At 45.2% G+C, this 21440-nt stretch overlaps 1 protein-coding gene across 4 annotated transcripts in view; it reads right to left on the bottom strand.

Moving 5' to 3' along the window:
- Nucleotides 1–10362: 10362 nt before the first annotated feature.
- Nucleotides 10363–21440, bottom strand: part of pnpla4 (patatin-like phospholipase domain containing 4) — a 45865-nt gene continuing 34787 nt past the window's right edge. For 3 of the 4 annotated variants that reach the window (XM_078222580.1, XM_078222582.1, XM_078222581.1), the window contains 2 exons: nucleotides 14165–14317; nucleotides 10363–11571 (listed from right to left, as the gene is read on the bottom strand). In XM_078222580.1, coding sequence (XP_078078706.1) covers nucleotides 11440–11571; nucleotides 14165–14317 — 285 coding nt within the window. In that variant the 3' untranslated portion in view covers nucleotides 10363–11439. Of the gene's footprint in view, nucleotides 11572–14164; nucleotides 14318–14846; nucleotides 15012–21440 lie in introns of all 4 variants that reach the window. The other variant, XR_013498906.1, reaches the window with a different exon arrangement.

The raw sequence follows: 21440 nt of genomic DNA on the forward strand, positions 1-21440 counted from the left end.
CAGGCAAAGTGTCCTTATTCCAGCTTTTATCTGGACCCGCTTTGATGAGTCGCGAACACCCTCTCCCTCTACTCCCTTATCTAAATTACCGCCTTCATTCACTTGCACCCTCTCCTCTACCATTAATTTTGTAATTCCCCTTACCCCTGCATCCTCCACCCCATCAATTAGTTCCTTGATCCTAGTCAACTCTTCTAGCTCCCCTCCCCCCAACCTATCTAGTTTAAATTCTCCCCAGTAACCTTAGCCAACCTACCGGCCAGGATATTGGTCCCCGTGTGATTCAAGTTCCACCCGTTTTTTGTATACAGATCACCCCTGCCCCTAAAGAGGTCCCAATGGTCCAGGAACCTGAATCCCTGCCCCCTGCACCAGTCCCTCAGCCACACATTCATCTTCCACCTCACTCCATTCCTGCCCTCACCTTCCCGTGGCACAGGCAGGAATCCTGAGATTACTACCTTTGCTTTCCTCTTTCTCAGCTGTCTCCCTAATTCCCTGTACTCCCTTTTCATGACCCCTTCTCCCTTCCTACCCACATCAGCGGTACCAATATGTACCGCTACCTCAGGCTCCTCTCCCTCCCACCTCAGGATTTCCGGGACGCGACTAGCGACATCCTGGATCCCGGCCCCAGGGAGGCAGACCACCATGCGAGAATCCCGCCTACCTCCGCAGAAACGCCTGTCTGTCCCCTTCACCATCGAGTCCCCGATTAATACCGCCTTCCTCCTCTTTTCCTTAGCCCTCTGAGTTACAGGGCTGGACTCCACTGCGGAGACACGGCCACTGCTGCTTCCCCCAGGCGGGCTGTCCCCCCCAGCAGTACTCAAGCAGGAGTACTTGTTGTGCAGGGGCAAATCCACTGGGGTGCTCTCAACCACCCTAGCCTTACCCTTCCTGGCCATCACCCACTTGGCCTCCTCCCGTTGCCCTGGTGTGACCACCTGATGATAGCTCTTGTCTATCACCTCCTCATTCTCCCTCATCAGCCTAAGATCCTCGAGCTGCAGTTCCAGCTCCCTAACACGGTCCCTCAGGAACCGCAGCTCGACACACCCCTCACAGATGTGGATGTCCGGGAGGCCAGATGCCTCCAGGACCTCCCACATCCTACACTGGGAACAACACACTGGTTTCACACTCATACTGGACACTTTATGTCAAGTAAGACAGTGAAAAGTTAATAAGAGTGTAAGGAAACAAAAAAATAAATAATTAATTAAAGTCAGAAAACCCACTCTCTTACCCTCAGCCTGCTCCTGGGAACAAATCCCTGATATTAACAACTGATATTAAACCCAAACAACTGAGATTAAACCCAAACAACTGAGATTAAACCCAAACAACTGATATTAAACCCAGAACAACTGAGATTAAACCCAGAACAACTGATATTAAACCCAAACAACTGAGATTAAACCCAAAACAACTGAGATTAAACCTAAACAACTGATATTAAACCCAAACAACTGAGATTAAACCCAGAACAACTGATATTAAACCCAAACAACTGATATTAAACCCAAACAACTGAGATTAAATCCAAACAACTGATATTAAATCCAAACAACTGAGATTAAACCCAGAACAACTGAGATTAAACCCAAACAACTGATATTAAACCCAAACAACTGAGATTAAATCCAAACAACTGATATTAAACCCAAACAACTGAGATTAAACCCAAAACAACTGATATTAAACCCAAACAACTGATATTAAACCCAAACAACTGAGATTAAATCCAAACAACTGAGATTAAACCCAAACAACTGATATTAAACCCAAACAACTGATATTAAACCCAAACAACTGAGATTAAATCCAAACAACTGAGATTAAACCCAAACAACTGAGATTAAACCCAAACAACTGAGATTAAATCCAAACAACTGAGATTAAATCCACAACAACTGAGATTAAACCCAAATAACTGAGATTAAACCCAAACAACTGATACTGAATCCAAACAACTGAGATAGTTGAGGAACCTGAGGAGCAAATTTTTACACAGAGGGTGGTACATGTGTGGAATGAGCTGCCAGAGGAAGTGGTTGAGGGAGGAACATTGACAACATTTAAAAGGCATTTGGACAGATACATGGATAGGGATAAGGGCCAGATGCAGGCAAATGGGCATTTTGATAGGCATGGACCAGTTTAGGCTGAAGGGCTTGTCTCCGTGCCATAGATTCTATGATTCTATGAATCGCCTAACTGAAATTGATTGAGGCCTTGTGGTGCAGTGGGTAGGGTCTCTGCCTCTGAGCCAGAAGCTCCAGGTTCAAGTTCCACCCCAGAACCTGATGGCCAAGGAAGACATTTTTACAACAGGGCCAAAGAGGTTAAAGTATCAACCTGCAAGATCCTTCCAACGCACCCCAATGGCAAGTGGTATGGGCAGGATGGCCAGCCACGCTTGATGCAGACTGGTGTCCCTCAAGCTATAAGCCTCTGGCAACAGGCTAGCAACCTGTCCTGGGTAAAATTAGCTGTGAAACAGATAGAGCCTGCCTTGTTGTGCACACAAGGTGCGGGAAGAGAAACAAACAGCAAAAATCCATCATCCTCAGTTTAGAATAACGCACCCCCCATCCTCTCCCACAGCCTCAGCAGCTTTTGTGGAGGAGGAGGAGGGCTCCAGACTCCCACTACCCTTTGGACAATGAAGTGCTGAATGTCAGCACCCTTGAATAGTCCATCTATAATTTTAAGGTTATGCCCTGGAATTTAGAAGGTTGAGAGGTGATTTTATTTGAACTTTTCAAGACATTAAGAGGAACAGAGAGGATAGATAGAGAGAAAGTATTTCTGCTGGTTGGGGAGTCAAGGATGACCTATCAGGAATGAAATTAGGAAACATTCCTTCATGCAAAGGATGCTGAAAGTTTGCAACTCTCTACCGCAAGCAACTACTGATGCTAAATCAATCATGTTAATTCTGAGACTGATATACTTTGGTTGCCATGATGTGGAGTTGCCGGCGTTGGACTGGAGTGGGCACAGTAAGTAGTCTCACAACACCAGGTTAAAGTCCAACATGTTTATTTGGTAGCACGAGCTTTCAGAACGCTGCTCCTTCATCAGGTGAGTGCAGGATTTGGGTTCACAAGCAGGGCATATATAGACACAAACTCAATTACAAGATAATGGTTGGAATGTGAGTCTTAACAGGTAATCAAGTCTTTACAGGTACAGACAATGTGAGTGGAGAGAGGGTTAAGCACAGGTTAAAGAGGTGTGAATTGTCTCCAGCCAGGACAGTTAGTGAGATTTTGCAAGCCCAGGCAAGTCGTAGGGGTGACATGAACCCAAGATAAACCTACCAAATAAACCTGTTGGACTTTCATCTGGTGTTGTGAGACTACATACTTATGATATCCAGAGGTATTAAGGGATATGGGGCAAAGGAGGGTTTGTGGAGTTAGCTTCCTGACCATCCATTGACACTGTCTACACTTTCCGCTGCCTTGGAAAAGCAGCCAGCATAATTAAGGACCCCACGCACCCCGGACATTCTCTCTTCCATTTTCTTCCTTCGCGAAGAAGATACATAAGTCTGAGGTCACATACCAACCGACTCAAGAACAGCTTCTTCCCTGCTGCCATCAGACTTTTGAATGGACCTACCTTATATTAAGCTGATCTTTCCCTACACCCTAGCTATGATGTGTAAAGACGTGCAGGTTAGGTGCATTTTCCATGCTAGGATGCATAGGTTATAGGGATTCGCGTGGTAAATGTGGAGTTACAGGGATGGGGTCTGGGTGGAATTGTTGTCGGTGCAGACTTGATGGGCCGAATGGCCTATTTCTGCACTAGAGGGATTCTATGGAAGGATTCTATGACTGTAACACTATATTCTGTATTCCATCCTTTCCTTCTCCCCTGTGTACTCTATGAACGGTATGTTTTTTCTGTATAGCGCACAAGAAACAATACTTTTCACTGTATCCCAATACATGTAACAATAATAAATTAAATCATGATGCCATTGAAGGGCAGAACAGCCTGAAAGAATGTCTTCCCCCTGTTTCTCCACCTTTTCGTTCTGGACTCCTCTCTCCCACTCACCATAGGGATGTTTTCTATCTGCTCCATCATATACCACAATCATCTGGCACGGTGGCACAGTGGTTAGCACTGCTGCCTCACAGCACCAGGGACCTGGGTTCAATTCTGGCCTTGGGTCACCGTCTGTGTGGAGTTTGCCTGTCCTCCGCGTGTCGGCGTGGGTCTCCTCCGGGTGCTCCGGTTTCCCCCCACAGTCCAAAGATGTGCAGGTTGGATTGATTGGCCGTGCTAAATTGGCCCTTAGTGTCAGGGGAACTAGCAGGGTAAATATGTGGGGTTACGGGAATAGGTCGTGGGTGGGATTGTGGTCGGTGCAGGCTCAATGGGCTGAATGGCCTCCACCTGTACTGCAGGGGAGTCTATGATTCTAGATCATCACTTAAATCTTCTACATCCAAAAGAATGCACGCCTGATCTATGCAACCTGCCAACAGTTGCTGTCTCGATTCTCAAACAAGCCATGACAATCTTGACAACGTATCTGTGGGTGATTGACACTATCCTATAGAATAAGTCAGTCCCTTTATTAGAATACAGGAGAAAAAGGAAGAGTGTGTTTTGAGCTATTGATGGCAAGCTGAATAACCCCTCTCCAGTCTGATGTTCAGTGGTCTCATCAGCATTAAATTTTTATGTAACGCTTTAGAAGCAGGTAGCAATATAGCAAGGTTACACTTCCAGTGCAATTACTTTTAGCAATTTGACTTTCAAAAGGATTGCAGATAGCAAGGCCTCCTCAGGTACAAAGGAAAACTGTTAAGAGACATTAAGGCAGCAGACAGCAACTTTACAAGGCAGCTTCTTTACAAGACTGACCTTGGAAGTCACAGAAAATATGCAGCAAACAGGCACAGTATAAAGATATATTTAAAAGGACGGTTTACTGGTGGCAGAGTCCTCAAAGAATAGGTCTTCATTCAGGGGTTGCAATGCATCAGATAATTCTCTGAGCACCAAAATCTAGGCTGGCATTACGGTGTCGTACTGAGGGAGTGCTGCCCTGTCAGAGGTGCCGTCTTTTGGATGGGGTGTTAAACCGGAGCCCCACCTGCCGTCTCGGGTGGGACTGTTTTGAAGGAAGTTAGAGGAGTAATCTCCAATACCTTGCTCAAATATTTATCCCTCAACTAACATCACAAAAGCGGATCATCTGGTCATTATCACATTAAAGTTTGTGGGAGCTTGCAGTGCACAAAGTGCCTGTCGCATGTTCTGCATTACGACAGCAACTGCACTTCAAAAGGACATCATTGGCTTTAAAAGCACCTTGGAATGACTGGAGATCCTGAAAGGCATTATATAAATGCAAGTCTTTCACCTTTCTTTTCCTTTGGGTTAACCTAATAAACTGAATCAACACACTGAGGGGTCAATTGTAATACAGCTCCTTAAAGGGATACCGCATCAAAGTAGACAGCGTCACAAAGGAAACGCAAAACATTAAAATCATGGGGAGGTGACAGCCTAGTGGTATTACCGCTAGACTATTAATCCAGAAACTCAGCTAATGTTCTGGGGACCCAGGTTCAAATGGGCGGCACGGTAGCACAGTGGTTAGCACTGCTGCTTCACAGCTCCAGGGACCTGGGTTCGATTCCCGGCTTGGGTCACTGTCTGTGTGAGTTTGCACATTCTCCTCATGTCTGCGTGGGTTTCCTCCAGGTGCTCCGGTTTCCTCCCACAGTCCAAAGATGTGCAGGTTAGGTTGATTGGCCATGCTAAAAATTGCCCCTTAGTGTCCTGGGATGCGCAGATTAGAGGGATTAGCGGGTAAAATATGTAGGGATATGGGGATAGGGCCTGGGTGGGATTGTGGTCGGTGCAGACTCGATGGGCCGAATGGCCTCTTTCTGTGCTGTAGGGTTTCTATGATTCCTAAATCTCGCCACGGCAGATGGTGGAATTTGAATTCGATAAAAAATTAAGAATCTATTGATGACCATGAAACCATTGTTGGAAAAACCCATCTGGTTCATTAAGTCCTTTCGGGAAGGAAATCTGCCATCCTTACCTGGTCTGGCCTACATGTGACTCCAGAGCCACAGAAATATGGTTGACTCTCAACTGCCCTCGAGCAACTCAGGGATGGGCAATAAATGCTGGCCAGCCAGCGACGCCCATGTCACACAAATGAATTTTAAAAAAATGAGTGGAAGATACAATTCGAAGGGAGTGCCCCTGATGCCCCATCCAATGTTTAGCCTTCCGGCACACAATCAAAACAGGATGAATGGCCATTCCATTGCTCTTTGCGACACCATGGGGGTGATTCTCTGACCATGGGGGTGATTCTCCGAGCTCACCCCACCCAGCGCAGATCCTGGAGAGTAGCGTGAAATCGGTTTCACACCCGCTGCCAAACAGTTTGCGATTCTGCGGCCCTTTCTAATGGCATGAACAGGGTCAATATGCATTGCCTGTTCAACTCCCAGCATATGGAATTCTCCATCGGGCAGTGCCCTCCTGGCAGGGCCCACCTGGCACACTGGCAGTGCCCACTGGATGCCCTCGCAGTGACCACCGGAGACCCCAGCGGTACCAACTGGCCATCGCCAGTGTGCCAGGGGCAATGCCAAGGTGATGGGGCTTGAGTGGGGGCTATGACAGGGAGAGGGTATGCAAAGGTGGAATAACGGGAGTTTATGCAGGGGTGTTATGACCGGGCCTATGCAGGGGGGCTATGACCGGGCCTATGCAGGGGGGCTATGACCGGGCCTATGCAGGGGGGCTATGACCGGGCCTATGCAGGGGGGCTATGACCGGGCCTATGCAGGGGGGCTATGACCGGGCCTATGCAGGGGGGCTATGACCGGGCCTATGCAGGGGGGGACACGCAGGAGTGGATCATGCCTTGGATCATGATTAGTGGATCATGTCAGGTCATGATGGCTGGGTAATGTTGGGGGATCATGTCAGGGAATCATGATGGGGGCATGTCGGGGGTCAGGCAGGGCAACCCATCGAGCGGGCCCCGATGCCGGTGATCCATTATGGAGGGGAGGTGGGGGAATATGCTGCTGACGAGGTGGGGGATCCCGATGTCCATGGGGGGAAGAACGGAGTCTCCCATTGCACTGAGAGATCGGGGCGCCCTTGCGAAACAATGCCCAGTGTGCTCTGAAGCCGGGCTCACCGGCATGTTTACTGGCGCGAAATTCCAGACCCTCCAGAAAAGTGACCGAGTGGGAGGATTGCGGAGGGAAAGGCCTGAGAGACCAGCACGGATCACTCGATATTCTTGCTGTTACCACACTTTGTTTTTTGTTTAGAAGAATTCCGCCCTGTATTTTGGGCAAATAGGCCACTAACAAAAAAGCACAAAACTTATCCAAATATCTCACGAAAACAAACCGGCACAAGAAAATTACACTGGCAAGCACTTTAAAAATAAATCAGGAGGTGACACTCAAGAATCCCACTGAAGAAATCCCATTCATTGCACATTCATTTTATTGAAGCATCAATGCAGAATTACAATGCAGCATAAAAAAAAATTACACTTAATCATGAACTAATACGCAGTCAACAATTCAAAAATAGATTTTGCTTTGAGTTGAAATGACTCGTGTTCAGCAGTTTGAGAGTTGATTTCTTCATTACCATTTTGGTTGTGTTGAAGCTTAGATACCCCAGTGTGTTACTGAGTTAGCCATTAGCAGCAAGCATAGTCGATTCAGAAAGTGCTTGCTGCATGCAATTAATTGCTTTATATACCATGGCAACAGGAAGGAGTGGTGGGTGTGGTGGAATGGAGGGGTAATTACAATTGTCCTTGGGATGGAGGGGGTAATTACAATTGTCCTTGGGATGGAGGGGGTAATTACAATTGTCCTTGGGATGGAGGGGGTAATTATAATTGTCCTTGGGATGGAGGGGGGGAATTATAATTGTCCTTGGGATGGAGGGGGGGAATTATAATTGTCCTTATTGTTCCCAAACTAGAAAGAGATTCTTATTTTAAGAAACAGCCTGTTCACTACGTCACACTCTCACTTCTAAGTCAGGAGATTGTGGGTTCAAATCCAGCTCCAGGACTTGAGCGCAAAAGTGGTGGGTGGGCTTTGGGAACCATTGGACCAAAGTCACCTGTTCCTCCCAAGCGCACGCACTAAACTTACCACGTCATGTCTCAAGTTACACATACATTGTAACCCGACATTTTATTTTCTGAAAGAAATCTACTTTACATTTGAATAAATTATCTTTCTTCACCTTGGGAGCCAATTCTGCAGATTGACCCTTTGTTAATTGAAATATTGCTTCCACAGATTAGTTTCATAGAATCCCTACAGTGCAGAAGGAGGCCACTTGGCCCATCAAGTCTGCACAGACCACAATCCCATCCAGGCCCTATCCTCATAGCCCCACTTATTTACTCTGCTAGTCCCTCTGACAATAAGGGAGAATTTAGCATGGCCAATCAACCTAACCCACACTTCTTTCGACTGTGGGGGGAAACCGGAGCACCCGGAGGAAACCCATGCAGACACGGGGAGAACATGCAAACTTCACAGTCACCCGAGGCCGGAATTGAACCCAGGTCCTTGGCTCTGTGAGGCAGCTGTGCTAACCACTGTGTCTCTGTGCCGCATTCATCCTCCTTCAAGCGTAGACCATGTACTGTGGTTCTACAGTCCTGAACAAGGTGAAGTAGCTGGTCAAAGTCTATAGCATCTCATCCTTTCAACGCCCAAAATATAGGAATCATGTCAACCTCTTAACTTTCTCTTTTCTGGTGAGAAAATGCCAATTTACACAATCATTTCTCATAATCCATCTCCTCAATCATTCTGTTTCATCCCTTTTGCATCCATTCAATAACTATGGTGACCAGAATGCTACACAGTATTCTAAATGCAGTCACACCATTGATTTCTATAGGAGTGGGACTACCTCACAACCTCACCTCAATGTTAATCTTTTAACCTATCCAAATTTACTCACTACGGCTAAGCATTGCTGCAATAGTTCAAGTTATTAGAATCATAGAATCCCGACAGTTCAGAAAGAGGCCATTCAGCCCATTGACCTTGCATCGACAACAATCCCACCCAGGGCCTATCCCCATAACCCCACATATTTACCCTACTAGTCTCCCTGACATTAAGGGGCAATTTAGCATGGCCAATCCACCCAACCCTCACATCTTTGTACTGTGGGAATGAACCGGAGCACCCGGAGGAAACCCATGCAGACACGGGGAGAACGTGCAGACTCCGCACAATCACCCGAGGCTGGAATCGAACCCGGGTACCTGGCGCTGTGAGGCAGCATTGCTAACCACTGTGCCACTGTGCCGCCCAGTCAGACCGCTCTCATTTCTGCAGACATTATTATCTTTCCGTTTACGTAGAAACACAAAAAATAGAAACAGGAAAAGGCCATTCGGCCCTTCGAGCCTGCTCTGCCACTCATTTTGATCACGACTGATCATCAGCCATGAAAAAAATGAACTGATTTTAACTAATAGTGGAGGTCTTGTGGCACGATGGGTAGCGTCCCTGCCTCTAAGCCAGAAGATCTGGGTTCAAGTCCCACTCCAGGCATTGATGACCAAGGAAGATGTGCTCCAAACAGGTTGCGCATCTACTTATAAATCCTTCCAATTATATGCAGGTGGTAAGAGCTAGAGGTATACGGTCAGCCATGTGATGGAAAAAAATTGGTGCCTCTACCCATCACTATGCATGGTAAACAACCCTGATAGGAGGCTACATCAGACATGTTAAAGTGTATGTTGCCACAGATATCTGACTCCATGGAGGGCTGGTAGACCTAGTTGGCTGGACGGCTGGTGTGGATCAGAGCAGTTTCAAATTCACCATGGGGTTCGATCTTACTTTTGGCTGGAGTGGATTCGGGACCTGCCTCCTTGTCCTAGCCATGGTGGAGATGTGGGTCGGACCTGCCCTCAGGCTGAGAACTGGATAAGAAGGACTAATAGTCCCTCCCTTTGCATTTCTCTGCAGTGAATTCCACCTGTCTTCCCAATTCCCAGGTACATTCGAAACCTCCCACAGCCTTTCCTGTTCAGCTTTCGAGTCTACCGCCACTTTGTAACCAGAAGTTAACACAAAATTCTCAAATTTGTCAATGGCCAACCCAACTAAAAGTTAAGTTTATTTATTGGTGTCACAAGTAAGGCTTTCATTAACGCGGCAATGAAGTTACTGTGAAAATCCCCGAGTTGCCACACTCCGGCGCCTGTTCGGGTACATTGAGGGAGAATTTAGCACGGCCAACGCACCTAACCAGCACGTCTTTCGGACTATAACATCAGTCCTGAAGGAGAATTGTGTTGGGGAATCAACAAGGGGTTGTCAGTACCGTGGACCTGTTTACATCAAGTATTCACAGGTCAGACACAGCACAGGTTGAAGACAAGTGCCTTGAATTTTCGACTGGTCACCCAGGTATACTATACATCAAGAGCTTCCATGTCTATTACACCTTTAACATAAAAACTGACCCACTTTTACTTTTCATCGAGCCAGTTTAACACACAGTCAGCAAGATGAAAGTCTACCTCAAGGCATAGCTTCCTCTACGCTGTCCCCGACAGTACAGATTAACCTTAACCTCAGAAAAGCATGACATTTCCACTAAGAACTGGACTAGCACTGTCTAATCTTGATTACAAAAAGAATCCTTGTAGGCAAAATCTTTCATGTCTGTGTGGGCTGGATCACAGCACAAATGCTAGAGATAAAGGTGCCTGGTTCTAATATAGCGCACTGGTAGATCAGTCTTAAATCTGACACTAACAATTGCACTGGTAGATTTAATCTCTGCATTTTTATTCACGGTTGGAGCTCAATAAGTCTCTTTTGGTATTACCACGTATCTCACTGCTTTCTTGCTCATTTTAAAACATAATTAATGGCAAGGTTAGAAGCAGCGTAGAAAAAAATGTTTAAACAATTACAATGAGTATTTTCAGTGAGGTGGAAATATAGGCACATAATAAGGTTGCTTGAAACAATGCCATGATGTGGTTGGTGATGCTGGCGTTGGACTAGGGTGGGCACAGTAAGAAGTCTCACAACACCAGGGTAAAGTCCAGCAGCTTTATTTGGAATCACGAGCTTTCGGAGTGCTACTCCTTCAAGGAGCAGCACTCCGAAAGCTCGTGATTCCAAATAAACCTGTTGGACTTTACCCTGGTGTTGTTAAACAATACCTTATAACTAAAGACTCCTTAATTTGTTTTTAAAAATATATGGTCTCAGAAACACCAAAAAAGACTCAAAACCCCATCTAATAAAAACAAGAGAGTTTGACTTATTCAGTCTCAATGTTCTGCTTTTATCAATGTATGGCACAGTGTTCAGACAGAAAAGAAATCATAGGAAATTAAGGCAGTTACTCAAAATAGCCTTTATTCCGCAGAAATCTCGTAGCATCGTTGAAGCCCTTGTAATACAGCGATTCCATCGTCACTTGGCCCGGTGGGAACAGCGCCTGACTGAGCCTCACAAAATTGGCAATGGACAGCTGTAGTTCAAATCGGGGAGGGTGGGTGAGAAAGAGAGGAAGTAAAAAGGAGGAATTATTCCACGAATGCACAATGTTAAAATGCGCTGCTGTACCATTTCCCCTGATTATTGAAATAAACAATGCTGATAGGCAGCTAATCTAATACGATCAAAGGGTTACATGCAGGGAATGGAACGTTTGCACTCAATAAAGACAGAAGAATTCACATTAAAAGGGAAATAAAACAATAGAACAGTTACAGCGCACAAGGTGACCATTGGGCCAGTTGTATCTGTGTTGACACTCTGAAGTAATGCGCCCGGTGCCATTCCCCAGCCTTCTCCTCCTATCCCTGCACACTCTTAGAAACATAGAAAAATAGAAGATAGGAGCAGGAGGAGGCCATTCAGCCCTTCGAGTCTGCTCCACCATTCAACACGATCATGGCTGATCATCCAACTCAATAGCCTAATCCTGCTTTCTCCCCATAACCTTTGATCCCATTCGCCCCAAGTGCTATATCCAGCCTCCTCTTGAATACATTCAATGTTTTGGCATCAATTACTTCCTGTGGTAATGAATTCCACAGGCTCACCACTCTTTGGGTGAAGAAATGTCTCCTCATCCCCGTCCTAAATGGTCTATCCCGAATCCTCAGACTGTGACCCCTGGTTCTGGACACCCCCACCAGCAGGAACATCCTCCCTGCATCTACCCTGTCTAGTCCTGTTAGAATTTTATAAATCCCGATGAGATCCCCCCTCATTCATCTGAACTCCAGTGAAAATAATCCTAACCTAGTCAATCTCTCCTCATACATCAGACCCGCCATCCCCAGAATTTTCCTTTTCAGGTAACAGTCTAGTTCCCTCCTGAATGCCATGATTGAGTCAGTTTCCACCACACTCCCAGGTAGTGCATTCTAGATTCTAACCACAACCCTATGCCCTCTGGTCTTGATCCTTCTACCGATTGGGAACAGTTTCTCCCTATCTACACTTTCCAAACCCCTCGTGATTTTGGACACCTCGATCAAATCTCCTCTCAATTTTCTCTTCTCCGAGAACTTCTCCGATCTTCCTATGTATCTGGTGGAACTATTCTCCTGAATCATTTCCAAACCCTCTAATGCTTTCACACCCTGCCCAGAACTAGATGCAATGCTCCAGATGAGGCCAAACCAGTGTTTTACCGATTTATCGTAACTTCCTTGTTTTTGTATTCTACACCTCTATTGCTAAAGCCCAGGATGCCTTATGCTATATTAATTGTGCAGTCAATCTGTTATCTTCAATGATATATGCACATGTACACCCAGGTTCCTCTTGCACCCTCTTTTGAATTGTATCCTTTATTTTATATTGAAAAGATATTTCTTCGGGGGGTGGGGAGGGCAGAAGAAATTGACAAATTATCACCAACTGTGTGACCTGAACCAGAGATTTAGAACCATAGAACCATTGCATCCCTACAGTGCAGAAAGAGGCTATCTGGCCCATCGAGTCTGCACCGACTCTCCGAAAGAGCATCCCACCCAGGCTCTCCCCTGTGCCCTGTGTAATCCTGCACATTTACCATGGCCAATCCATCTAATCTGCACATTTTTATACACCAAGGGACAATTTACCGCGGCCAATCCACCTACCTGCATATCTTGAGACTGAGGAAACCAGATCACCCGGAGGAAACCCATGCAGACACGGGGAGAACGTGCAGACTCCGCACAGTCACCCAAGGCCAGAATTGAACCCTGGTCCCTGACACTGAGGCAACAGTGCCAATCGCTGTGCCACCGAAAGGGTTTGCTGGATCTAGTGGACTCAGGAAGCAGGACTACCACATGATGTCAGGAATGCTGAGAGTTTCAACAAAGGTTCTTGCATTTGGATGCTTCATGAGAAATGGGATCAGGAGTAGGCCACATGACCCATTGGGCCTGTTCCACCATTCAATTAGATCATAATTGATCTACTTCAAATCCCCTTATCCCTTGATGCCCAATAATCTATCGACTTTAGAGTTGAACATCATTAAATAATCCTGAGTGAAGAAATCTCTAATTTCAGTCCTAAATGTCTAACACCAATTTGATAAAGATGGTTGAAAACAGGTGTCAGACCTGCTACATGTGTAAATAGGACCTCAATATTAGGTTTTAGGCAGCCACAAAGGGTGCTTGAAAAATGGGCCAGGCCCAATATTGGGTTGGATATCTGTCAGGCATTGTTTGGGAACCAGATGTTGGTTCCCAAATTGATCTTGTTGTGCCTGTTTTCTGACCAATTTATAGCCCTTAATCTTCATGGCAAATGAGAATAAATTGGAATATTATGGTCATAATACAGTGGGTCCACCATAAAGCAAAGCAAACCTTTGTTCTCCACACAGTTTCACTTTGATTTGATATGATGTCAGATCAGGACCCAAATCTAGATTCAGGTCACAGCCAGGTCAATAACTGCATCATTGGTGTGGAGACATTACGGTGTCAGTGGCCTTTGCAAAACTGCACTATAAATATACAAGTACTTAAACAATGGAAAGTATTTAAATCAGCATCTTTCAGATAAGGAAATCTTTTGTTAAGTATTTGACTTTGAAAAGAACTTACGATAAAGTCCTGCTTTGCAATCGTGATGTACAAATTGCTTTGAGATTTGTCCTGCGGGCAGATATCCAATTTCCCACTGAAAGGTGAAATAGTCATGGTCTGTCCAGTGGATAAGATTGGAAGTCTGTTTGTTAACCCACCATCAATCCAAGCCTAACGAAAAACAGCAAGGTTTTTGAATGAGTCCGTGTTTACGAGGTCAGAGAGAGTAAGGCAGAATTAATAAATCTTGTGTATGTACAATTACAAAACTGTTACCACATCTGATTTTGCTTTTAAAAATCACCCATCCTGTTCCAGTTGCCACTCTGAAATTCTTTATTTATGACACCAGTTTTTAAAGTATGGATGACATTAAGTGAATTTTACAGAGGCAACAAAAGATAGACTTGCATTTACGCAGTGTCTTTCACGACCTCAGGACACCGCTAAGTGTTTTACAACGACTGAAGTATTCTTGAATTACATCAATGACAACAGTATTTTACTGGATGCCGCAATGTAGAAACCAGTACACAGCAACCAACTTGTGTACAGTGGGATGATAGTCAGGGAAGCTATTTTTGTAATGTTGTCTGAGAGATAAATGTTTATCAGGGCACCACTGCTTTGCTTTAAAATAGTGTCCACCTACAAGGGAAGACTTCCGTTTAACTTCATCCGAATCTCCAACAGTGCTCACCTGATGAAGGAGCAGCGCTCCGAAAGTTCGTGATACCAAATAAACCTGTTGGACTTTAACCTGGTGTTGTGAGACTTCTTGCTGTCTCAGTATCGCACTGGAGTGTCTACCTGGATCTTTTGATCAGGGCTCTGGGGTGGGACTTCAACACAGAACCTTCCGACTCTGAAACAATAATGACCCGTAGCTGAGACATAGTAATAGGAAAGGCCAGTCTGGCAGCGGGGGGAGAAAATTTGCTGGAAAAGAACTGGAACCATTTTTCACATGTAGGACTGTCAAGATGGTGCTGGTGCAAGGTGAATTCTTGTGAGCTTTCCCCAGCATACCATCTTTTACTCCCGTTCTATGCTTTAAAAACTGTACTCTCACTCTTTTAAACTCTCTACACTCTAGTTATGGCTGTAACACAATATTCTACACCCTCTCCCTTTCTTCTATGTATGTTATGAACGGTATGTTTTGCCTGCATAGCGCGCAAGAAACAATACTTTTCACTGTATCATACATGTGACAATAATAGATCCAATCAAATGTCTGGAATCCACCTGTGATGACTGTCTTTGCTCTGTCCATAGCATGGAAATGCGCTTAGGCAGACCCAAGAATTTCTCCCTACATCAAATCTCCAGCTACTTTTCAAGGAATATGAGAAACGGGGCATTAATCCCTTGGACCTATTCTGTCATTAAATTAGATTATAGCTGATCTTAATCTCAATTTCATTTTCCCATCTTGACCCCATGTACATTGACACTCTTATCTTAGTTAACAAATGTCTCTCCACGTCAATGTCAAAAGCTTTAAATTCTCATAAAACTGGGGATGGGAGGGCGATTTGTTTCCACTCTGGTTTGATGGGTTCTGAGATAGCTGCCAAGTGCAATGAGTGATCTGCAGATCACGTGAGGTATGAAGAGTTGGGTAGCTGAGTTGTTTGGAGGTTTGTGCACTCTCGCCAATGGGATGCCTCGACTTCACCTCGACATGTTCCTGACATAGTCTCTGAATGTGTTTGGTGGCTTCCTGAATGCACCTTCTCCATTTTGGTCAGTCACAGGCGAGGATTCCCAGTAACTGGCGGGGATGTTTGACCTCTTCAGCGAGGACATCCCCCAAGTGTTTGTGCAGCAGAAACTCCTTTATCACTATTAATGTAATACTGTGCTCCACTGCAACCAGTGTGATACTGTGCCCCTGGAAGGGTGCAAATCAAACCTATCTGTTACTGTTTCTGCTCACTCCAGTCAGAAACTGCATGTGCAGATATTGCGCAGGTACGATCAGGCTGCTCTGTGATGCCAAGTATTCAAGCAACATTCACTGTCCACTCTCATCACAGAATGGTTGCAACACAGGAGGCCATTCAGCCCGTCGTATCCGTTACAGCTCTCTGCAAGAACAACTCCCCTTGTCCCACTTCCTCGCCTTTGCCCTGTAACACTGCATAGTTTTGTCAGATAAAAAGACCCAATCCCTTTTGACTGCTTCGATGGAACCTGCCTTCACCACACTCTCAGGCAGTGCATTCCAGATCCTACCAACTCACTTTGTAAAAAATAGTTTCTTTATGCCTTCATTGCTTCTTTACCTTAACTCAATGTCCATTGATTCTTGATCCTCCCCGCCAGGTTCTCCCTCTCTGTTCTGTCCCATCCCCTCATAATTTTGAATACCTCTATCAAATCTCCTGTCAACCTTATCTTCTCAGAAGAGAACAGCACCAAATTCTCCAGTCTATCTCAGTAACTGAAGTTGCTTATTCCCGGAGTCGTTCGCCCGAATCTTTTCTGCACCCTCTCTGATGCCGTCACATCCTTCTCAAAGTGTACAAGTTCAGCAAAACCTTTTTGCTCTTGTACTTTATGCCCATATTAATAAAGCCCAGGATGCTGTATGCTTTATTAACTTCTCTCCATCAGTCCTGCTACCTTTCATGATCTCTGCACAAATACACACAGGTCCCTCTGCTCCTGCACCCCGTTAAGAATTGTATCCCTTATTTTATATAGTCTGTCCATGTTCTTCCTATCAAGACGCTCCACTCCACCACATTGAACTTCATCTGCCATCTTTTCGCCCACCCCGCCAACTTGTCTATGTCCTTTTGAAGTTCTAGTAATTGACTCTTCCACCCTGGGAAAAAGCTACTGACTATTATAGGAAAGATGTGGAAGTGTTGGAAAGGGTGCAGAGGAGATTTACCAGGATGTTGCCTGGTATGGTGAGAAGATCATATGAGGAAAGGCTGAGGGACTTGAGGTTGTTTTCGTTAGAGAGAAGAAGGTTAAGAGGTGACTTAATAGAGGCATACAAGATGATCAGAGGATTAGATAGAGCAGATAGTGAGAGCCTTTTTCCTCAGATGGTGATGGCTAACATGAGGGAACCTAGCTTTAAATTGAGGGGTGATAGATATAGGACAGATGTCAGAGGTAGGTTCTTTACTCAGAAAGTAGTAAGGGCATGGAATGCCATGCCTGCAGCAGTAGTAGACTCGTCAACATTAAGAGCATTCAAATGGTTATTGGATAAACATATGGATGATATTGGAATAGTGTAGATTAGAGGGGCTTTAGATTGGTTTCACTGGTCGGCGCAACATCGAGGGCCGAAGGGCCTGTACTGCGCTGTAATGTTCTATGTTCTATCTATCCAATTGCACAGTTAAATTGTACAGCAAAAGTAGCTGAAGGCAGCAACTCACAAAGCTTCCTGAAGGATATTTTTGTTGGTGTGGCTTACTGGGTTTCAATCACACTTTATAATCTATATTAATAATATTCCACCACACACTCATTCCAGAAAAATGGTTTACTTTCCAATAGAGAATACTGACGTCAGTGTGAATAAGCTTTGGGTGCCAAGTGAAGAAAGTAAATAGTTACTTTGTGCTCCATATCTGAAGTTGATGATTACTAATCCAAAACCTAGGATTTGGCGAAGGTTCATGACTTGGGAACAATTACTGATTCTAGGCTTAATTCTATTTCTTCATTCAGTTGATTTCTTCTTTCTCCCTTTACATTTCATGTTGCATGCTCTGCACCAATGATTTATGAAGTTTACCATATCAAGAGCTCAGATCGGTAACCAAGACCATATAATTCCAGTTCCACAACACTGCCTGCTTATACCTCTACCTTGCCTCATCATTCTTTCATTGCTCTCCAAGAGAGAATTCACAAATATGCTCCTTAATTGCCTCACTGGTTCTGCTTTTCAGATATTTCAGCTCCAAGTATCCTCTTGCCAAGCACCACCAGTTTCCCGTCTCTCCACAATTTAACTGCAAAATCCTTGTCCTCTTCCATTACCTTCCCACCTAACCCACAAACCTCTCCAGCCACGTGTCAAATTTCATCTGATTCCTCTCCTGTAAAGCAGCTTGGGACGTTAGACCGCGTTAAAGAGGATACTTCAATGCAAGTCGTTGTGTAGAGATCTTGGATTGGTTTTCCCACGAGCAATGTACGAGCGCTGGCTCCACACCTGCTGCATCGTTTGGAGTTCAAAGGTAGCCTTCTCCACGGCGACACATTCAACGTGCTGCACGCACATTTCCACCACCCCAGCTGATGCTCGAGAACCCTGTTGTGCCTCCATCTGCTCGCTCGCCGTCAGAGGCAAGAATTACCTGCTGATGGCATAGCGGATCTGACACAGCTCCTATCACAAAAACCACAGCTCCAGAGCGGAGCGATGACGGCAACATAACCATGCAGTCACATTGTGACCCGCATATTATATTCCTGCCACGCGGTTTCTTTTCGGTGCAACAATGGACATTTCGCAAAGATATTCTTGAGTGTTTGAAGCATTTAATTGAGGTGGGGGGGTGGGGGGGGGTAGTGTTGCTGGTTGTTGTGCTGCTCTGCTAGTTGGCTCAGACTTGTAGGAGTACGATTTATAAGTTTAAGGTGCGAGGAGCAGACTTAAAGGAGATGTACGAGGCAGGTTTTTTCTTTACACAGAGGGTGGTGGGTGCCTCGAACTCGCTGCCGGGGGAGGTAGTGGAAGCAGATACGATAGTGGCTTTTAAGGGGCCGTCTGGACAAATACATGAATAGGATGGGAATGGAAGGATATGGTCCCCGGAAGAGTAGGGGGTTTTAGTTCAGTCGGGCAGCATGGTCGGTGCAGGCTTGGAGGGCCGAAGGGCCTGTTCCTGTGCTGTAATTTTCTTTGTTCTTTCTTTGTTCTTACAACCAACCAAGCAATGAAACAATGATCGTGGGGGGGGGGGGCAATAATGCAAACATATGTGTAGTGCCCAGTTCATGACCAACAGAGATCACATAAACTAGAGAAAATGAATTGGAAGAAAAAGTAGTGATCAGTTCCTTCTTTTAGGGTTTGATAGTGCAATCAAGGAGAAATTGTTTCCACTCGCAGGATGGTCAGTAACTAGAGGTCACAGATTTAAGGTAATTAGCTAAAGAACCAGAAGTAGGATAAGGTGAAATGTTTTATATGAGTTATTATCTGGAATAAGAACGTAAGAAATAGGAGCAAGAGTAAGCCATTTGCTCCCTCAACCAAAATAAGGTCACAGTTGTCTGAAAGAGTGGCAGAAGCAGCTTAAATAGTAATTTTCAAAAGAGAATTTAAGTATTAGTCACTGCAATGGAAGTAACTGTGAAAATCCCCTAGTTACCACACTCTGGCGCCTGTTCGGGTTACACTGAGGGAGAATTTAGCATGGCCAATGCACCCTAACCAGCATATCTTTCGGACTGTGCGTGGAAACTGGAGCACCCGGAGGAAACCCACGCAGACACGGGGAGAACGTGCAGACTCCACACAGACAGTGACCCAAGCCAGGAATCGAACCCGGGTCCCTCTGCTCTGAGGCAGCAGCAGTGCTAACCACTGTGCCACTGCGAATTTGTATAAATACTTTTTAAAATCTGTAAAGACCATGGAATAAAGATGTAAAGCAGCACTAATTTCAAAGAAAAAGAAAATGACTTGCAAGTGCTTTTCACGAACACCGACTGTCTCTCGACGTTTTACAGCCAATGAAGAAACTCTGAAGTGTTGTTGAACATAGGAAACACGGCAGCCAATCTGCACACAGCAAGGTCCCACAAATAGCAATGTGGCAGCGGGTTCAAGGTATTGAAATGTAAGATGAGGGTAGCGTTGTTTAAAACAGTGTTCCATTAGTTGACACAGGCATTAAGGAGTAATAGCAATCAGCATACTGGGGCTGACACTCCAGTGAAGTACTGAGGAAATGCTAGACTGTCAGAGGTGGTGGCTCCCTGCACTGTTCCAAAGAGAGGCGTCGCTCATTCTCTTGCAACACTACCTCTCCTTGAGAAAGTGTGTTATGTCGCCCCGAAAATCCTGGCACACTGCACAAACACGGGAACAGTCAACCGGGCAATATAATGGACGATCCCAAGGTTCAAACCTGATCGAAAGTCAAGGATTTCAGGAGAGGAAAAGGGGCGGGAAGATGGGTAGAGAATTTAACGGGGTGGTGGGGAAGCAAGTTACAACGTAAGAAAGGTACAAGATTTCAAGTTCTCCTTGTTCAGAAGCTGTAATCAACTGGGTCAACATCAATGCAATGGAACTCGTGTTTTTACCTCATGTTGCTTCTAATCTCAGCCATGCACAGTATGGGGCCAGCAACTTAACTTGGGCAGGGTGGCAACGAGAGAGGAGGAAGTCATCCCGAGTAGATACTTTTATGCACAATTCTGAAATGCCTGGGAGCATGGTGGAGGCGGGTTGCCTCACATCCTTCAAAACATATTTGGATGAGCGCTTGGCACATCATAACATTCAAAGCTATGGGCCAGCTGCTGGTAAATGGGATTAGTTGGGAGTTCAGGTTTTCTCACATGCTGGTGTAGACTTGAAGGGCTTCTGTGCTGTATGATTCATTGATTTTATAAATTATGCTGGGCGATAAGAGGAAGCAGGTTAAGACTTCTATCAAAATATCAGATAGAGGAATCCGCTCAGAAGAAGGAATATTTTTGTTACTAGTAAATTGCACAGTGTGATTTTGGTCTGGAACTTCAGCTTTCCAACAAACAGCCATTCTTAGGAGAGCTTCCCCATTTTATATTTTGGCAGCCTCTACAAGACTTCATCAACCTGCTTCTTGCCTCAATTTATTCAACTCTTGCTCTAAGCTGCTGCACTTCTGCCCTCAAGTGTCCATTTCTATACTGCTGCTGTCAGTTTGCAGCAGACAAAGGTTAAGATAAAGGGGGGAGGCAATGGCCTAGTGGTATTGTCACTAGGCTATTAATCCAGAAACTCAGCTAACGTTCTGGGACCCAGGTACGAATCCCGCCACGGCCGATGGTGGAATTTGAATTCAATAAAACATTTCTGGAATTAAGAATCTACTGATGACCATGAAACCATTGCCGATTGTCAAAAAAACCCATCTGGTTCACCAATGCCCTTGAGGGAAGGAAATCTGCCATCCTTACCTGGTCTGGCCTATACGTGACTCCAGAGTCACAGCAATGTGGTTGACTCTTAACTACCCTCTGAAGGGGATTTTCACAGTTACTTCATTGCAGTGTTAATGTAAGCCTACTTGTCACACTAATAAATGAATGAATG

Source organism: Mustelus asterias, chromosome 10 (genome assembly GCF_964213995.1).
Source record: "Mustelus asterias chromosome 10, sMusAst1.hap1.1, whole genome shotgun sequence".
Classification (NCBI taxonomy): Eukaryota; Metazoa; Chordata; class Chondrichthyes; order Carcharhiniformes; family Triakidae; genus Mustelus; species Mustelus asterias.